The sequence below is a fragment of the Chiloscyllium plagiosum genome, unplaced genomic scaffold (genome assembly GCF_037043375.1).
Source record: "Chiloscyllium plagiosum isolate Xiang-an unplaced genomic scaffold, Cpla_swu_hap1 HiC_scaffold_1, whole genome shotgun sequence".
Lineage (NCBI taxonomy): Eukaryota > Metazoa > Chordata > Chondrichthyes > Orectolobiformes > Hemiscylliidae > Chiloscyllium > Chiloscyllium plagiosum.
Genome location: NW_028270139.1, coordinates 181,535,458 through 181,554,996, shown reverse-complemented (window position 1 = coordinate 181,554,996; position 19,539 = coordinate 181,535,458). Strand labels below are relative to the sequence as shown.

General features: G+C 44.9%; 1 protein-coding gene across 6 annotated transcripts in view; it reads right to left on the bottom strand.

Annotated features, from left to right (window-relative positions):
* fbxo41 (F-box protein 41) overlaps window positions 1–19,539 on the bottom strand; it is a 249,303-nt gene that overhangs the window by 96,576 nt on the left and 133,188 nt on the right. For all 6 annotated transcript variants that reach the window (XR_015758748.1, XR_015758740.1, XR_015758746.1 and 3 more), the window contains exons 6-7: window positions 16,963–17,204; window positions 9,992–10,107 (exon numbers count right to left, since the gene is read on the bottom strand). Coding sequence is in view for 2 of the 6 variants with exons in the window: in XM_087992377.1 (XP_087848503.1) it covers window positions 9,992–10,107; window positions 16,963–17,204 (358 nt within the window). In the remaining 4 variants the exon portion in view is untranslated. The remainder of the gene's footprint in view (window positions 1–9,991; window positions 10,108–16,962; window positions 17,205–19,539) is intronic.

The window sequence follows — 19,539 nt, the reverse complement described above, 5'->3', positions numbered from 1 at the left end:
AGGCTCTCACCCACCTTTATGAATCTTAGCGGCCTAACTGGGAAGGAGAGACCATATCCTGTGACAGGATCACTAACTGTTCAACTATATTATCCAATTTGCCCAAACCCCAGATTTAGGGATTAATCTGGCAGGAAGAGATTTGTTGCGTTCCCTCCAAGTCGAGATTCTTTGCCTTGACGAGGGCATTACCATTAAAAACAACATTATTCAGAGACAACTTTGTGACCACCCCCCTCCCAATGGCGGGCTGTCAATTTGAGGCCAGAGGGTTGTACTCCTCCCCCACGTAACCCTTTGCTATGATTCCACTGGAGCTTCCACTGAGCTGGGAGCCACCTTTGCTCCTTTCCTAGGATCCACTGTCACTATTACCATTATCAAGCACATTGAAAGTAAGGAGGGATTAGCCCTCTTAGTGGACATTCCTGTCCACCTATGGCATCAACCAGGGTTGGTTTCTCCTCATATTACCTTGTCTGTGGACAAGGGATATAAAGCAAAGACCCTGAGATTATTAACACACCGTTTACAGCAGCAGTCAGACCCCAGTTTCACTGACGTGCCACAACAGCTGACCGAGGGGAATTTAAATTATTATTCCAGCCCTTTCACCATAGCGGGAGTAGTTTGCCACCATCACCTCCAACACGATCCCTTGGAAAAACCTGAAGTGGGAGATGGCACGGGGCAGGGTAACACTAAGCACACGGACACACAAGATGGCAGTTGAGCCATCAGTTGGCCACTTGACATATAAAATGGCTGCCTCAAAGAATTCTATTCAGTTGGTCAGACATGACCTTCCCTGCACAAAACCATGTTGCCTAAGGCAGCTGAGCCCATTTTCTTCCAAATGTAAATAGATCCTATATCTCGGTATCTTCTCCAGCATTGATGGGTCTCTCCCATTGATGTCAGGCTCGCCGGTATAAAATTACCTGGATTATCCCTGCTACCCTTCTTAAACAAGAGGACAACATTAGCAATTTTCTAATCATCTGGAACCTTGCCCGCGTTCAAGGATGCTGCAAAGATATCTGTTAAGGCGCCAGCTATTTCCTCTCTTGCTTCCCTCAGTAGCCTGGGATAGATCCCATCTGGACCTGGGGACTTTCAGAATATCCACCACTTCCTCCCTCCTTATGCCAACTTGACTTAGGGACAGATTTTTGTTTACTCTAACTTCAATATCAGCCATGTCCCTCTGCTCGGTGAATACCAACACAAAGTACTCATTAAGAATCTCATCCATTTTCTCTGACACTACGCATAACTTTCCTCCATTGTCCTTGAGTGGGCCAATTCTTTCTCTTGCTCCTTATATACGAATAAAAGACTTTGGGATTTTCCTTAAACCTGCTTGCTAAAGATATTTCATGACCCCTTTTAGCCCTCTTAATTCCTCGTTTCAGATTGGTCTTACTTTCCTGATGAAGAGCTTTTGCCTGAAACATTGATTTTCCTGCTCCTTGGATGCTGCCTGACCTGCTGTGCTTTTCCAGCACCACTCTGATCTAAACTCTAGTTTCTAGCATCTGCAGTCCTCACTTTCGCCTACTTTCCTGATATTCTTCCAAAGCTTCGTTTGTTTTCAGTCGCCTAGACCTTATGTTTGCTAGTCTCAAAATTTCACCTGTCATCCATGGTTCCCTAATCTTGTCATTTCTATCCCTCATTTTCACAGGGGCAACTATTTTACAAAGAGGGTGGTACGCATTTGGAATGAGCTGTTAGTGGAAGTAGTTGTCTGGGATACATTAACAACATCTCAATACTTGGATAGGAAGTGATTAGAAGGATATGGGCCAAGTGCAGGGTAATGGGGTTACTGTGGACACTCATTTTGGTCGGAATTGACCAGTTTGGGCCAAAGGGCCTGTCTCCGTGCTGTAGGACTCTATGACTCAATGATCTGCCATTCCTTGACCCATTTGCCCATCTGATCCATATCCCATTGTAATATGAGGTAGCAGTGAGTTGAGGGTTGCATAGGTTAAGTTACTATATTTTACATTAGGGTTAAACCATGGCACATCATGGGTCAAAGGGCCTGTTCTGTGCTGCACATTTCTATGTTCCATGTTCTAACCTTCATCATTGTCTACAAAACCATCAATTTTGGTTTCATGTGCAAACTTACTAATCATATCTCCTATATTTACATCCAAAGCAATGAAGACCCTAAGCCTTGGGTAGCATGGGGTTCAATGGTTAGCACCACTGCCTTATAGATCTAGGGTTTAGATGTTTCAGTAAGAACAAGGAAGGTGGTAAAAGAGGGGGAGATGTGGCATTGATAGCAAGGCGTTCGATAAGGTTCCCCACAATAGGCTATTATACAAAATGCAGAGGAATGGGATTGTGGGAGACATAGCAGTTTGGATCAGTAATTGGCTTGCTGAAAGAAAACTGAGGGTTATAGTTGATGGAACATGTTCATCTTGGTGTCCAGTTACTACCGGCGTACCGCAAGGGTCGGTGTTGGGTCCACTGCTGTTTGTCATTTTTATAAATAATCTGGGTGAGGGCTTAGAAGGGTGGGTTAGTAAATTTGCAGACGGCACAAAGGTCAGTGGAGTTGTGGATAGTGACGAAGGATGTTATAGGTTGCAGAGAGACATAGATAGGATGCAGAGCTGGGTTGAGAGGTGGTAAATGGAGTTTAATGCGGTCAAGTGTGAGGTGATTCACTTTGGTCGGAGTAACCGGAATGCAAAGTACTGGGCTAATGGTAAGATTCTTGGTAGTGTAGATGAGCAGAGAGATCTCGGTGTCCATGTACACAGATCCCTGAAAGTTACCACCCAGATTGACAGGGTTATTAAGAAGGCATACAGTATTTTGGCCTTTATTAATAGAGGGATTGCATTCCGGAACCAGGAGGTTATGCTACAGCTGTAAAAAGCTCTGGTACGGCCGCACTTGGAGTATTGTGTACAGTTAAGAAGGATGTGGGAACTTTGGAAAGGGTGCAGAGGAGATTTACTAGGATGTTGCCTGGTACGGAGGGAAGGTCTTACGAGGAAAGGCTGAGTGACTTGAGACTGTTCTCGTTAGAGAGAAGAAGGTTGAGAGGTGACTTAATAGAGACATATAAGATAATCAGAAGGTTGATAGGGTGGACAGGGAGAGCCTTTTTCCAAGTATGGGGACGGCAAACATGAGGGGACACAACTTTAAAGTGGGGTGATAGGTATAAGACAGATGTCAGAGGTAGTTTCTTTACTCAGAGGGTAGTAAGGGTATGGAATGCTTTGCCTGCATCGGTAGTAGAGCCAAGTGGAAGTGCATTTAAGTCGTCATTGGACAGGCAAATGGACGTACATGGAATAGTGTAGGTGGGATGGGCTTCAGATTAATATGACAGGGCAGCGCAATATCGAGGGCTGAAGGGCCTGTAGTGCGCTGTAATATTCTATGTTCTATGATAGTCAAGGACAGTAATACGGTGGCAGAAAGGGTGTTTGATGAGGACTTGTTAGAAACAGGAAAGGAGAGATCCCCCTTTTGGGAGTTTTCTATAGGCCTCGGAAAGGTTCCAGAGATGTGGAGGAAAAGATTATAAAGATGAACCTGAATTGAAGCAAAAGAAACAGGTAGTTGATATGAGGTACTTGAGTTTTCTAAATATTGACTGGAAACACTATAGTTCGAGGACTTTAGTTATTGGGGACTCGATAGTTTGGGGCACAGATAGGCGGTTCTGTGGGGCGAGAGAGACTCACGTTTGGTATGTTGCCTCCCAGGTGCAAGGGTACGTGACGTCTCTGATCGTGTTTTCCGGGTCCTTAAGGGGGAGGGGGAGCAGCCTGAAGTCGTGGTCCACATTGGTACCAATGACATAGGTAGGAGGAGGGCTGAGGATGTTAGGCAGGCTTTCAGGGAGCTAGGCTGGAAGCTCAGAGTTAGAACAAACAGAGTTGTTGTCTCTGGTTTGTTACCCGTGCCACGTGATAGAGAGTCGAGGAATAGGGAGAGAGAACATTTAAATGCGTGGCTACAGGGATGGTGCAGGAGGGAGGGATTCCGGTATCTGGATAACTGGGGTTCTTTCTGGGGAAGGTGGGACCTCTATAAACAGGATGGTCTACATCTGAACCTGAGGGGCACCAGTATCCTTGGTGGGAGGTTTGCTAGTGCTCTTGGGGGGGGTTTAAACTAACTCTGCAGGGGCATGGGAACCAAGACTGTAGCTTTAGGGTGCAGGACCTGGAGTGTAGAGAGGTTAGGAACATGGCATCAATCTCAAAGGAGGGTGCCTGTAAACAGGAAAGTGGCTTGAAGTGTGTATACTTTAATGCAAGAAGTATACGAAATAAGGTAGGTGAACTTGCAGCGTGGGTTGATATCTGGGACTTCGATGTTGTGGCTATTACGGAGACATGGGTAGAACAGGGTCAGGATTGGCTGTTGCAGGTTCCAGGGTTTAAATGTTTTAGTAGGGTCAGAGGTGGGGATAAAAGAGGGGGAGGTGTGGCATTGCTTGTCAAAGATAGTATTACTGCGGTGGAAAGGACGATGGATGAAGACTCGACATCTGAGGTAGTTTGGGCTGAGGTTAGGAATAGGAAAGGAGAGGTCACCCTGTTAGGAGTTTTCTACAGGCCTCCTAATAGTCCTAGAGACGTAGAAGAAAGGATTGCGAGGATGATTCAGGAGAAGAGTGAAAGTAATAGGGTGGTTGTTATGGGGGACTTTAACTTTCCAGATACTGACTGGGAAAGCTATAGCTCGAGTTCGTTAGATGGGTCGGTGTTTGTCCAATGTGTGCAGGAGGGTTTCCTGACACAATATGTAGACAGGCCAACAAGAGGTGAGGCCATACTGGATTTGGTTCTGGGTAACGAATCAGGCCAGGTGTTAGAATTGGAGGTAGGTGAGCACTTTGGGTACAGTGACCACAATTCGGTGACTTTTACTCTAGCGATGGAGAGGGATAAGTGTGCACTGCAGGGCAAGAGTTATAGCTGGGGGCAGGGAAATTATGATGCGGTGAGGCACGACCGAGGATGCGTGGCTTGGAAAAGTAGGCTTCAAGGCAAGGGCGTAATTGATATGTGGAGCTTGTTCAAGGAGCAATTATTGAGTGTCCTTGATAAGTATGCACCTGTCAGGCAGGGTGGAAAGGGTCGTGTGAGGGAGCCGTGGTTTAATAAGGAATTGGAATCCCTTGTTAAATGGAAGAGGGCGGCTTATGTAAAGATGAGGCGTGAAGGTTCAATTTGGGGCGATTGAGAGTTATAAGGTAGCCAGGAAGGATCTGAAGAGAGAGCTAAGAGCAGCAAGGAGGGGACATGAAAGGTCCTTAGTTGGCAGGATTAGGGAAAACCCAAAGGCTTTCTATAGGTATGTCAGGAATAAAAGAATGACTAGGGTAGGAATAGGTCCAGTCAAGGATAGTAGTGGGAAGTTGCGTGTGGAGGCTGAAGAGATTGGGGAGACACTGAATGAATACTTTTCGTCAGAATTCATTCAGGAACAGGACATTGTTGTCAATGTGAGTACTGAGTCACAATTAATTAGAATGAATGGCTTTGAGGTATGCAGGGAAGAGGTGTTGGAAATTCTGGAAAGGGTGAAAATAGATAAGTCCCCTGGGCCTGATAGCATTTATCCTAGGATTCTCTGGGAAGCAAGGAAGGAGATTGCAGAGCCATTGGCCTTGATTTTTATGTCCTCGTTGTCGACAGGAGTAGTGCCAGAAGACTGGAGGCTAGCAAATGTGGTTCCCTTGTTCAAGAAGGGGAGTAGGGATAACCCTAGTAACTATAGGCCGGTGAGTCTCACTTCTGTTGTGGGCAAAGTCTTAGAGAGAATTGTAAGGGATTTATGAACATCTGGATAGGAATAATGTGATCAAGGATAGTCAGCATGGTTTTGTGAAGGGCAGGTCGTGCCTCACAAACCTTATTGAATTCTTTGAGAAGGTGACTAAGGAGGTAGACGAGGTAAAGCGGTAGATGTGGTGTATATGGATTTTAGTAAGGCGTTTGATAAGGTTCCCCATGGTAGACTACTACAAAAAATACGGAGGTGTGGCATTGAGGGTGAGTTGGAGGTTTGGATTAGGAATTCGTTGGCTGGAAGAAGACAGAGGGTAGTAGTTGATGGTATAGGTTCATCTTGGAGTGCAGTTACTAGCGAATCTGTTCCGCAAGGATCTGTTTTGGGACCATTGCTGTTTGCCATTTTTATAAATGACCTGGAGGAGGGGCTAGAAGGTTGGGTGAGCAAGTTTCCGGATGATACGAAAGTCGGTGGAGTTGTTGACAGTGAGGAAGGATGTGTCAGGTTACAGCGGGATATAGATAAGCTGCAGAGCTGGGCAGAAAGGTGGCAAATGGAGTTCAATGTAGGTAAGTGTGAGGTGATTCACTTTGGTAAGAGTAACAAAAAGATGGGGTACTGGGCTAATGGTTGGATACTTGGTAGTGTGGATGAGCAGAGGGATCTTGGTGTCCATGTACACAGATCTCTGAAAGTGGCCACCCAGGTAAATAGTGCGGTGAGGAAGGCATATGGCGTATTGGCTTTTATTGGTAGAGGAATTGAGTTCCGGAGTCCTGAGATCATGTTGCAGTTGTATAAGACTCTGGTGCGGCCGCATCTGGAGTATTGTGTGCAGTTTTGGTCGCCATATTATAGGAAGGATGTGGAGGCACTGGAACGGGTGCAGAGGAGGTTTACCAGGATGTTGCCTGGTATGGAAGGAAGATTGTATGAGGAAAGGCTGAGGCACTTGGGGCTGTTTTCATTGGAGAAAAGAAGGTTTAGGGGTGACTTGATAGAGGTGTACAAGATGATTAGGGGTTTAGATAGGGTTGACCATGAGAACCTTTTTCCACGTATGGAGTCAGCTATTACAAGGGGGCATAGCTTTAAATTAAGGGGTGGTAGAAATAGGACAGATGTTAGGGGTAGGTTCTTTACTCAGCGAGTCGTGAGTTCATGGAATGCCCTGCCAGTAGCAGTGGTGGACTCTCCCTCTTTATGGGCATTTAAACGGGCATTGGATAGGCATATGGAGGATAGTGGGCTAGTGTAGGTTAGGTGGGCTTGGATCGGCGCAACATCGAGGGCCAAAGGGCCTGTACTGCGCTGTATTTTTCTATGTTGTATGGCTCAGCTTTTGTCTTATGCGTGTAGGAGGGTTTCCCGACACAGTATGTAGACAAGCCAACAAGGGGCGAGGCCATATTAGATTTGATACTGGGTAATAAACCAGGCCAGGTGTTAGATTTGGAAGTAGGTAAGCACTTTGGTGATAGTGACCACAATTCGGTTAAGTTTACTTTAGCGATAGAAAGGGATAGGTATATACCACAGGGCAAGAGTTATAGATGGGCGAAAGGCATTTGTGATGCAATTAGACAAGATTTAATATGCATAGGAAAGGAAACTGCAGGGGATGGGCACAATTGAAATGTAGCTGAAAATGTGTTGCTGGAAAAGCGCAGCAGGTCAGGCAGCATCCAAGGAGCAGGAGAATCCACGTTTCGGGCATGAGCCCTTCTCCTGCTCCTTGAATGCTGCCTGACCTGCTGCATGGTGGCACAGTGGTTAGCACTGCTGCCTCACAGCGCCAGAGACCCGGGTTCAATTCCCGCCTCAGGCGACTGACTGTGTGGAGTTTGCACGTTCTCCCCGTGTCTGCGTGGGTTTCCTCCGGGTGCTCCGCTTTCCTCCCACAGACCAAAGATGTGCAGGTCAGGTGAATTGGCCATGCTAAATTGCCCGTAGTGTTAGGTAAGGTGTACATGTAGGGGTATGGGTGGGTTGCTCTTCGGCGCGGCGGTGTGGACTTGTTGGGCCGAAGGGCCTGTTTCCACACTGTGAGTAATCTAATCTAATCTAATTTTCAGCTCTGATCTCCAGCATCTGGGATGGTTGCTGGTGTAGTTTAAGTATTTGGTCAGTGTTTGTTGGTTTTCTGTATACGCAGGTTTGTAGTTCTCCGTTGTCCTTTCTTTCGACTGTGACGTCCAGGAATGCGAGTTTGTTGTCGGTTTCTTCCTCCTTAGTGAACTTTATGCCTGTGAGGGTGTTGTTGATGATGTTAAATGTCTCTTCTATCTTATTTCGTTTTGTGATGACAAAGGTGTCATCTACGTAGCGCACCCAGATTTTTGGTTGAAAAATGTGTTGCTGGAAAAGCGCAGCAGGTCAGGCAGCATCCAAGGAGCAAGAGAATCGACGTTTCGGGCATAAGCCCTTCTTCAGGATTCTCGAAACGTCGAGATTCCTGAAGAAGGGCTTATGCCTGAAACGTCGAGATTCCTGAAGAAGGGCTTATGCCCGAAACGTCAATTCTCTTGCTCCTTGGATGCTGCCTGACCTGCTGCGCTTTTTCAGTAACACATTTTTCAGCTCTGATCTCCAGCATCTGCAGTCCTCACTTTCTCCTACCAGATTTTTGGTTTGATGGTTGGTAGGGCTGTTTGTTCTAGTCTTTGCATTACCGCTTTTGCAATGAATCCTGATAGCGGAGGTCCCATGGGTGTGCTGTTGGTTTGTTTGTAGATTATGTTGTTGAAGGTGAAGTGGGTGGTGAGGCACAGGTCCACTAGCTTCATGATGTTTTCATTGGTAATGTGATTGATAGTGGTTGGGGTGTGTGTGAATGTCTCCTCTGAAAGTGTGCTAAGTGTTTCCTTTCCAGAAATGACAGCCAGACTACTAAGACCCCTCGGAATCCTAGTAGCACACAAACCCACCAACACTCTCAACCAAAGGCTAACAAACTTAAAAGACCCAGTACAACCCATGGACAAAACCAACGTCATCTACAAAATTCCATGCAAGGACTGCCACAAACACTACATAGGACAAACAGGGAGAAAGTTAGCCACCAGGATAGACGAACACCAGCTAGCCACAAAAAGACATGACCCTCTCTCCCTCGTAGCCCTACACACGGATGAAAAAAACCCACCAATTTGACTGGGACAACACATAGAACGTAGAACAATACAGCACAGAACAGGCCCTTCGGCCCACGATGGTGTGCCGAACATTTGTCCTAGTTTAAGCACCCATCCATGTATCCATCCATCTATCCTGGGACAGGCCAAGCAAAGACATGCCAGAGAATTCCTAGAGGCCTGGCACTCCAACCACAACGCCATAAACAAACACATAGATCTAGATGCCATCTGTCAGCCCCTCAGAAAACGAACAGGAAATGACATCACCACAAACTCCAGGAACCCCATCCAGGAGAAAGATATAAATAGTAAGCAGGAGACAACAGCTTCGCTTCACTTGGAGGTCACCACTGATGATGTTACCTAGCCAGGTAATGAAACGTCTGGATATCAAACCTACAGCTCAGCGAGCAAACCTACACCCTAAACCTCAACCTGAGCTACAAACCTTCACAAACCTTGCAAAAATGTTGCCTGGTATGGAAGGAAGGTTTTATGAGAAAAGGCTGAGTGACTTGAGGCTATTTTCGTTAGAGAGAAGGTTGACAGGTGGCTTAATAGAGACAAGATGATCAGAAGATTAGATAGGGTGGATAGTGAGAGCCTTTTTCATTGGGTAATGATGGTTAGAATGAGGAGACATAGCTTTAAGTTGAGGGGTGATAGATACAGGATAGATGTCAGAGGTAGGTTCTTTACTCAGAGAGTAGTTGGGGCGTGGAACACACTGCCTGCAACAGTAGTAGACTTGCCAACTTTAAGGGCATTTAAATGGTCATTGGAAAAATATATGGATGATAATGGAGTAGTGTAGGTTAGACAGGCTTCAGATTGGTTTCAAAGGTTGGCATAACGTCGAGGGCCAAAGGGCCTGTACTGTGCTGTAACATTCCGCGTTCCAAATTCTAATCCTTTAAATACAACCCTCTTCTCCCTTCTCCTTCATGTTTATTTCACCTCTTTTTGAATGCATCAACATTATCTGCTATACACACTCCCTTGATCATAAGTCCATAATTCACACCATTCCTAACAGTCTTGATAATGCATGAATTGATACTCACTGTGTGCTTTTAAGATATTCCTCTTTACTTTCCTTCTTCCCTTTTGGACGAGGTTTAATGCCTTGCAGAGTGAGGGAGTGTGTCTGTGTACACCATTGGGATAGGGTCAACATAAACTGAAACATACAAAAAGTGCAGATAGTATAAGTGCAATCCAAAGAGATTTCAGCTGTATGGATTAAAAAAAAAGAGACTCGGGATGATACGAACGAATAAATAAAATCATTTCCTGCTTTTCTGCAGTAAATTTCATCTGCCACATCCTCAACTTGTCCTTTTGACGTTTAACACTATTGTCCTCAATTTACAATATTTCCAAGTGGTGTATCATCCACAATTTTTAAAATTTTGCACTGTACATCAAGATCTAGGTTTTTAATACATTTGAGGAACAGTGGGGTAACTAACACTATTCCCTGAGAACCTGCATTTTAAAATGGTTTTCAGTCTGAAAACACCCACTAGACCATTTCCAGCCTCAATTAATGTTATTGTTACCGTGTCTTCTTTTCCATGTGTCAGTTCTGCAGCATTTTAGATTAGATTTCCTACAGTGTGGAAACAGGCCTTTCGGCCCAACAAGTCCACACCAGCCCTCCAAAGAGTAATCCACCAGACCCATTTCTCTCTGACTAATGCATCTAGCACTATGGGCAATTTAGCGTGGGCAAGTCACCTGGCCAGCACATCTTTGCACTGTGGGAGGAAACCGGAGCACCCGGAAGAAACCCACACAGACACGGGGAGAATGTGCAAACTCCGCACAGACAGTTGCCCGAGGCTGTGAGGCAGCAGTGCTAACCACTGAGCCACCATGCAGTGTATTTTGGAAAGTCACTTAAACCACATCAAGGGCAAACACTCATCATAAATTTCCAGAAATTCATTTAACATGGTTTTCTCTTCCGAATTCCATATGGCTCTCCTAAATTAATATGCATTTGTTTTACCCTGAATTAATGATTCTAGATATTTTCCTACTACTTAGGTAAAACCGATAGGCCTGTAGTTGGTTGGCTTATTCCTGAAGAAGGGCTTATGCCCGAAATGTCGATTCTCCTGTTCCCTGGATGCTGCCTGACCTGCTGCGCTTTTCCAGCAACACATTTTCAGCTCTGATCTCCAGCATCTGCAGACCTCACTTTCTCCCCTGGCTTATTCTTGCAACCTTTCTTTTTGGTCAGAAGTCACATGACACCAATTTATAGTTTAACACGTTTAATTTTGGAGAGAATAAGGCTAAGAGGGGATTTGATAGAGACATACAAGATCATCAGAGGATAAAATTGGGTACACTATGAGTTTCTTTCCGAGGATGATGACGTCAGCTTGTATGAGGGGACATAGCTCCAAATTGAGGGGTGATAGATTTAAGACAGATGTCAGAGGCAGGTTCTTTACTCAGAGAGTGGTAAGGGCGTGGAATGCCCTACCTGCCAATGTAGTCAACTCAGCCACACTAGGGAGATTTAAACAATCCTTGGCTAAGCACATGGATGATTATGGGATAGTGTAGGGGGATGGGCTTAGATTAATTCACAGGTCGGCGCAACATCAAGGGCCAAAGGGCCTGATCTACGCTGTATTGTTCTATGTTCTATATTCAGTATGTAGACAGGCCGATGAGGGGAGAGGCCATCTTGGATTTGATGCTTGGCAATGAGTCAGGACAGGTGTCAGATCTCGCGGTGGGAGAACACTTTGGTGACAGTGACCACAACTGCCTCACATTTACCATAGCCATGGAGAGGGAAAGGAGCATTTACCATGGGAAAATATTCAATTCGGGAAAAGGAAATTATGACGTGATCAGACAGGAGTTGGGAAGTACAGATTGGGAGCAATTGTTCCACAGAAAGGGCACAGCAGACATGTGGAAACTGTTGAAGGAGCAGTTGTTGAGTGATGCACGAATTTGTTCCTCTGAGACAGGTAAGAAGAGGTAAGATTAAGGAACCTTGGATGACAAGAACAGAGGAGCTTCTCATCAAAAGGAAGAAGGCAGCTTACGTAAGGTGGACAAAGGAAGGGTCCAGCACAGCTTTAGAGGATTACATACTTGATCGGAAGGAGCTCAAAAATGGACTGAGAAGAGCCAGGAGGGGACACGAGAAAGACTTGGCAAGAAGGATTAGGGAGAATCCAAAGGCTTGGCAAGAAGGATTAGGGAGAACCCAAAGGCATTTTACTCAAACGTGAGGAATAAGAGAATGATCAGGGAGAAGATAGGGCTGATCACGAATAGCAGAGGGAACTTGTGTGTGGAGTCTGAGCAGATAGGGGAAATCCAACATGAGTTTTTTGATTTGGTTTTCACTAAGGAAAGGGACCTTGTTGTGAATGAGAAATTTGAGGAGCTGGGATACAGTCTTAAACAGATCAATATTGATGAAGTTGATATACTGGAAAGTTTGGCGAACATTAAGATTGACATGCCCCCAAGGCCAGAGCAGATTTATCCTAGGTTACTCCAGGAAGCGAGAAAGGAGTCGTACTGAAGGATTGGAGGCAGGCGAATATTCTTCCTCTTTTCAAGAAGGGTAATAGGGAAATCTCTGGCAATTACAGACCAGTCAGTCTTAACGAATGTTGTCAGCAAGGTTTTGGAAAGAATTCTGAGGGATAGGATTTATGGCTATTTGGAAAAGCAGAGCGTGATTAAAGGCAGTCAGCGTGGATTTGTGAGGGGCAGGTCATGCCTCAAGTCTAATTGAGTTCTTTGAGGAGGGGATGAGACAGATTGACAAAGGTCGAGTAGTAGATGTGGTATACATGGACTTCAGCAAGGTATTTGACAAGGTTCCCCACGGTAGGTTCATTCATAAAGTCAGGAGGTATGGGATACAGGGAGATTTGGCTATCTGGATTCAGAATTGGCTGGCTGACAGAAGGCAGGGAGTGGGTGTAAATGGAAAGTATTCTGCCTGGAGGAAAGTGGAGGTGCCGTTGATAGTATCGAGGGCTATTGCAGGATGCAGCACGACATTGACAGTATGCAGTTCTGGGCTGAGAAATGGCGGATGGAGTTCAACCTAGATAAATGCGAAGTGATGTATTTTGGAAGGTTGAACTTGAATGCTGAATATAGGATTAAAGATGGTGTGGTGGAACAGTGGGATCTTGGTGTTCAAATTCACAGATCCCTCAAAGTTGCCACCCAGTGGATAGGGTTGTTAAGTAAGCATATGGTGTTTTGGCTTTCATTAACAGAGGGATCGAGTTTAAGAGCCGCGAGATCTTGCTGCAGCTCTGCAAAACCCTGGTGAGACCACACTTGGTAAATTGTGTCCAGTCCTGATTGCCCTATTGTAGGAAAGATGTGAAGCTTTGGAGAAGCTGCAAAGGAGTTTTACCAGGATGCTGCCTGGACTGGAAGGCTTGACTTACAAAGAGAGGTTGACTGAGCTTGGACTTTTCTCTCCGGAGAGAAGAAGGAAGAGAAGTGACCTGAGTGATGTGTACAAGGCAATGAGAGGCATGGTTTTGGATTAGTGGTGCTGGAAGAGCACAGCAGTTCAGGCAGCATCCGAGGAGCAGCAAAATCGACGTTTCGGGCAAAAGCCCTTCATCAGCCCTGATGAAGGGCTTTTGCCCGAAACGTCGATTTTGCTGCTCCTCGGATGCTGCCTGAACTGCTGTGCTCTTCCAGCACCAGTTTCAACTGGCAGGTGAAGCGAGGACAAGAGCGCATAGCCTCAAAATTAAGGGGAGTAGATTTAGGACTGATTTGAGAAGGAACTTCTTCATCCAGACGGTTATGAATCTGTGGAATTCCCTACCCAGTGAAGTAGTTGACAGTATCACAGTAAATGTTTTTAAAGCTAAGATAGATATTTTGAAACATTCTCTCTACATCTATTTTATCTGTTCCCTTCATAATTTTGTATGTTTCTATAAGATCCCCTCTCATTTTTAAATTCCAATGAATATAATTCCAGTCCACTCAGTCTCTCCTCATAAGCCAACCCTCTCAAATCTGGAATCAACCTAGGGAACCTCCTCTGTACCCCTCTAGTGCAGTACATCCTTCCTCAAGTAAGGAGATCAAACCTGCACTCAGTACTCCAGGTGTGGCATCACCAGCATCTTATACAGTTGCAACATAACCTCCCTGCTTTTAAATTCAGTCCTTTAAGTATTGAAAGATGAAATTCCATTTGCCTTCCTAATTACTTATTGTACCTGCAAACCAACCTTCTGTGATTGATGCACAAGGACACCCAGGTCCCTCTGCATAGCAGCATGCTGCAACATTTTACCATTCAAGTAATAGTCCTTTTTACTGTTACTCCTACCAAAATGGATGACTTCATGTTTATTAACATTGTATTGCATCTGCCAGACCTTTGCCCTCTCACTTAAAGCAGCATCACCACATGTATTCCATGCGATCTAACCTTCCAGAGCAGCCTACCATGTGGAACCTTATCAAAGGCCTTACTGAAATCCACATAAACTACATCTACCACCCTGCTCTTGTCAACTTTCCTGCTCACTTTATCAAAGAACCCTAAAAGATTTGGAGGCATGATCTACCATACACAAAGGTGTGCTGACTACTCCTAATCAAACTTTTTTTTCCAAATGCATGTGTATCTTATCTCTCAAAATCTTCTCAAATAATTTATCTAACATAGATGTTAAGCTTACTGGTCTGTCAGTTCCAGGTTTTTCTTTGTAGCCCTTGTTGAATAAGGGCACAACATTCACTACCCTCCAGTCTTCTGGTACCTCATCCATGGTTAACTATGATGCAAAACTATCAGCCAGGGCCCCCGCAATTTCTTCTCTCATCTCTTGTGGTGTTTTTGAATATATCTGGTCAGGACCAGAAGATTTATGCACTTCCATACATTCTAATATGTCCAACACCTCCTCTACTGTGATATGGACTGTCCCCAAGATATCACCACTAACTTTTCCAAGTTCCCAAGTCTTTCACATTCTATGACTGAATTTTAAGAAAAGGTGTAATTAATATTCTTGAAGTTTCTAAAATAGATCATAGAGTCATAGAGATGTATAGCACGGAAACAGACCCTTCGGTCTAACTCATCCATGCCGACCAGATATCCCAACCCAATCTAGTCCCTCCTGCCAGTACCTGGCCCATATCCCTCCAAACCCTTCCTATTCATAAACCCATCCAGATGCCTTTTAAATGACAAAGGATGACAAAAGGTATTGGATAGACTGTTTTTACTTAAATCTTCTAAAGTACCAGGCTGACTGGAGGGAGGTGAATGTTGTTCCTCTGTTAAAGAAATGGAGTAGAGAAATCCCTGGGAATTACAGACCAGTCAGTCTTACGTCTGTGGTAAGCAAGGTGCTGGAAAGGACTCTGAGAGATAGGATTTATGACTATTTGGAAAAACATAGTTCGATTAAAGATAGTCAGCATGGCTTTGTGAGAGGCAGGTCATGCCTCACAAGCCTTATTAAGTTCTTTGAGGACATGACGAGACAAGTTGCCGAAGGTCAGGCAGTGGATCTAGTGTATATGAATTTCAGTAAGGCATTTGATAAGGTTCCCCACGGTAGGCTCATTCAGAAAGTTAGGAGGTGTGGGATACAGGGAAATCTGGCTGTCTGGATACAGAATTGGCTGGCCGAAAGAAGACAGCAAGTGGTAGTGGATGGAAAGTATTCCGCTTGGAGGTCGGTGACCAGTGGTATCCCACAGGGATCTGTTTTTGGGCCTCTGCTCTTTGTAGATTTTATAAATGACTTGGATGAAGAAATGGAAGGGTGGGTTAGTCAGTTTGCCGATGACACATGGTGTCGGAGTTAGTGTCGAGGGTAGTTTCAGGTTACAATAAGTCATTCACAGGATTCAGAGCTGGGCTGAGAAGTGGCAGATGGAGTTCAACCTGGATAAATGCAAAGTGATTCATTTTGGAAGGTCAAATTTGAATGCAGATTACAGGGTTAAAGACACGATTCTTGGCAGTTTGGGGGAACAGCAGGATCTTGGGTCCACGTCCATAGATCCCTCAAAGTTGCCACCCAAGTGGACAGTGTTGTTAAGAAGGCATATGGTATTCTGGCTTTCATTAACAGGGGGATTGAGTTTAGGAGTTGCGAGGACGTACTGCACTACAGCTCTATAAAACCCGTTCGACCACACTTGGAATATTGTGTCCAATTCTGGTCGCCTCATTATAGGAAGGATGTAGATACTTTAGAGAGGGTACAGAGGAGATTTACCAGGATGCTGCCTGGATTGGAGGGCATGTCTCATGAAGAGAGATTGAGTGAGCTCGGGCTTTTAACGGGGAGAGAAGAAGGAAGAGAGGTGACTTGATAGAGGTGTATAAGGTAATGACAGGCATAGTCAAGAGTGTGGTGCTGGAAAAGCACAGCAGGTCAGGCAGCATCCAAGGAGCAGGAGAATCGACATTTCATCAGGAACATCGATTATGCCTGAAACATCGTTTCTTCTGCTCCTCGGATGCTGCCTGACCTGCTATGCTTTTCCAGTATCACACTCTTGACTCTAATCTCCAGTATCTACAGTCCTTACTTTCTCCTAATGAGGCATAGCTAGAGGAGATAGCCAGAGACTTTTCCCCAGGGCAGAAATGGCTGTCACGTGGGGTCATAATTTTAAGGTGACTGGAAGAAGGTATAGAAGAGATGTCAGAGGTAGATTCTTTATGCAGAGAGTGGTGGGTGTGTGGAATGCACTGCCAGCGGTGGTAGTAAAGTCAGAGACATTTGGGACATTTAAATGACTGCTAGAAAAGCACATGGATGCCAATAAATTGAACGGTGTGTAGTTTAGGTTGATCTTAGATTAGGATAAATGCTCGGCACAACATCGTGGGCCGAAGGGCCTGTATTTTGCTGTACTGTTCTATGTTCTATGTCATTACTCTCCACAGCCAAACAACTTCTCAAAACTTGCTACTTATTCCTAATTTGAATAAATTATGTCCATTTCACTCTGATGTACAATGGGTTGGAAGTACCTTGGAGGATACTCGAGCATTTTCCAACAGAACTCTGGTCCAAACTGCTGGATGCCTTGCCACATACTTCCAGTCTCGACAGACCTCAGCTGTTTTCAGCAATGTCTTTGTGTCCAAGTAGGTGAAAATACAAAATAATGCTGCTCGCATCTTTAGAACCTCAGGGCTGATAACTTCATTTGATCGTGAAGGGCTGCCTTTCTGTAGCTTAGTTGCTTTGTAACTAACTGGTTTGGCATTACCTGAAAATAAATACAAAAGACATGAAGTAGTAATTTTCAGAGCCCAAAGAACTCACATGAATAAAGTCATTAAACATAATCAAAATATTTGACTATAATTGATTAGAATGACATGGAGCAACACCTTTTCATGTCCAAACCAGCTATGAATATTTGGATATATTGTATTTAAAAACCATTCAATCAAACTAAAAATTAATGCAATGCCTTTGTTATGATTACCAAACAGGCTATTAATTCTTTAATTTTCAAGGCTACAGATCAGGTGCTGTTAAGTGGAATTAAAATGGGCAGTTAGTTTACTCAGCTGCACACACAGGATGGGGGCTAAATGGCCTCTTTCTATGTTGTAAATGTTCTATGGTTTTCCTTTTACTTCCTCATTCCATCAAAGAGTTGACTTGCATATTATGAGATTTAAGAGCTCATTCAGTTTCTTTTCAAGTGTGCAATGTAGCTCCAGAATTCACTTTGAAATATCGCAGAAACATAGAAACCACCCCACAGGCCTTTCAGCACTTTACACCTGCCGTTCAATAGGATCATGCCTCAGTAGTCATGATCATGAGTCAGTATGGGTGGAAGTTAGGAACAGCAAGAGAACAGCCACCGCATTGGGGGTTTTCTACAGACCACCTAATAGCAGCAGAGAGATTAAAGATCTCATAGGCCGGCAGATTCTGGAAAAATGCAGATGTAGCAGGGTTGTTGTTATGGGTGATTTCAACTTTCCCAATATCGACTGGAACCTCCTTAGTGCAGATGGTTTGGATGGAGCCGTTCTGTCAGGTGTGTTTAGGAGGGTTTCCTTACTCAGTACGTAGACAGACCCACGAGGGCAGAGGCCATTTTGGATTTGGTGCTCGGCAACGAGCCAGGACAGGTGTCAGATCTCACGGTGGGAGAGCACTTTAGTGAAAGTGATCATGACTGCCTCACATTTAGCATAGCCTTGGAGAGTGAAAGGAGCAGTTACCAAGGGAAGACATTTAATTGGGGAAAAGCAAATTAAGGCGCAGTTGTTGCGAGTGATGCACGAATTTGTTCCTCTGAGACTGGTAAGAAGGGGTAAGATTAAGGAAACTTGGATGACGAGAACAGAGGAACTTCTCATCAACAGGAAGAAGGTGGAGGAAGTAAGGACCTAGCACAGCTTTAGAGGATTACAGGCTTGCTAGAAAGGAGCTCAGAAATGGACTGAGGAGAGCAAGGAAGGGGCATGAAAAAGGCTTGGCAGGAAGGATTAGGGAGAACCCAAAGGCATTTTACTCATACGTGAGGAATAAGAGAATGATCAGGGAGAAGGTAGGGCCGATCAGGGATAGAGGAGGGAACTTGTGCGTGGAGTCTGAGCAGATAGGGGAAGCCTTAAATGAATATTTTGCTTCAGTTTTCACCAAGGAAAGGGACCTTGTTGTGAATGAGAACTTAGAAGAGCTGGGAAGTGGGCTTGAACAGATTGAGATTGAGGAAGTTCATGAGCTGGAAATTTTGGAAAACATTAAGATTGATAACTCCCCAGGGCCAGACCAGATTTATCCTCGGCTGCACCGGGAAACGAGAAAGGAGGTTGCTAAGCTGCTGGCAAGGATATTTGCGTCCTCACTCTCCACGTACCAGAGGATTGGAAGGAGGCGAATGTTGTTCCTCTTTTCAAGAAGGGTAACAGGGAAATCCCTGGCAATTACAGACCAGTCAGGCTTACGTCTGTGGTCAGCAAAGTTTTGGAAAGAATTCTGAGGGATAGGATTTATGACGATTTGGCAAAGCATAGTGTGGTTAAAGGCAGTCAGCATGGCTTTGTGAGGGGCAGGTCATGCCTCACAAATCTTATTGTGTTCTTTGAGGAGGTGTCAAGACAGGTCGACGAAGGTCGAGCAATGGATGTGGTGTATATGGACTTCAGCAAGGCGTTTGATAGGGTTCCCCTTGGTAGGCTCATTCATAAAGTCAGGAAGTATGGGATACAGGGAGATTTGGCTATCTGGATTCAGAATTGGCTGGCTGACAGAAGGCAGGGAGTGGTTGTAGATGGAAAGTATTCTGCCTGGAGGTCAGTGTTGAGTGGGGTCCCGCAGGGCTCTGTTCTTGGGCCTCTGCTCTTTGTACTTTTTATAAATGACTTGGATGAGGAGGTTGAAGGGTGGGTTAGTACATTTGCAGATGACACAAAGATTGGAGGTGTTGTCGATAGTATAGAGGGCTACTGCAGGCTGCAGTGCAACATAGACAAGATGCAGAGCTGGGCTGAGAAATGGCAAATGGAGTTCAACCTGGATACACCTAGGAGACACGGTGGCACAGTGGTTAGCACTGCTGCCTCACAGCGCTAGAG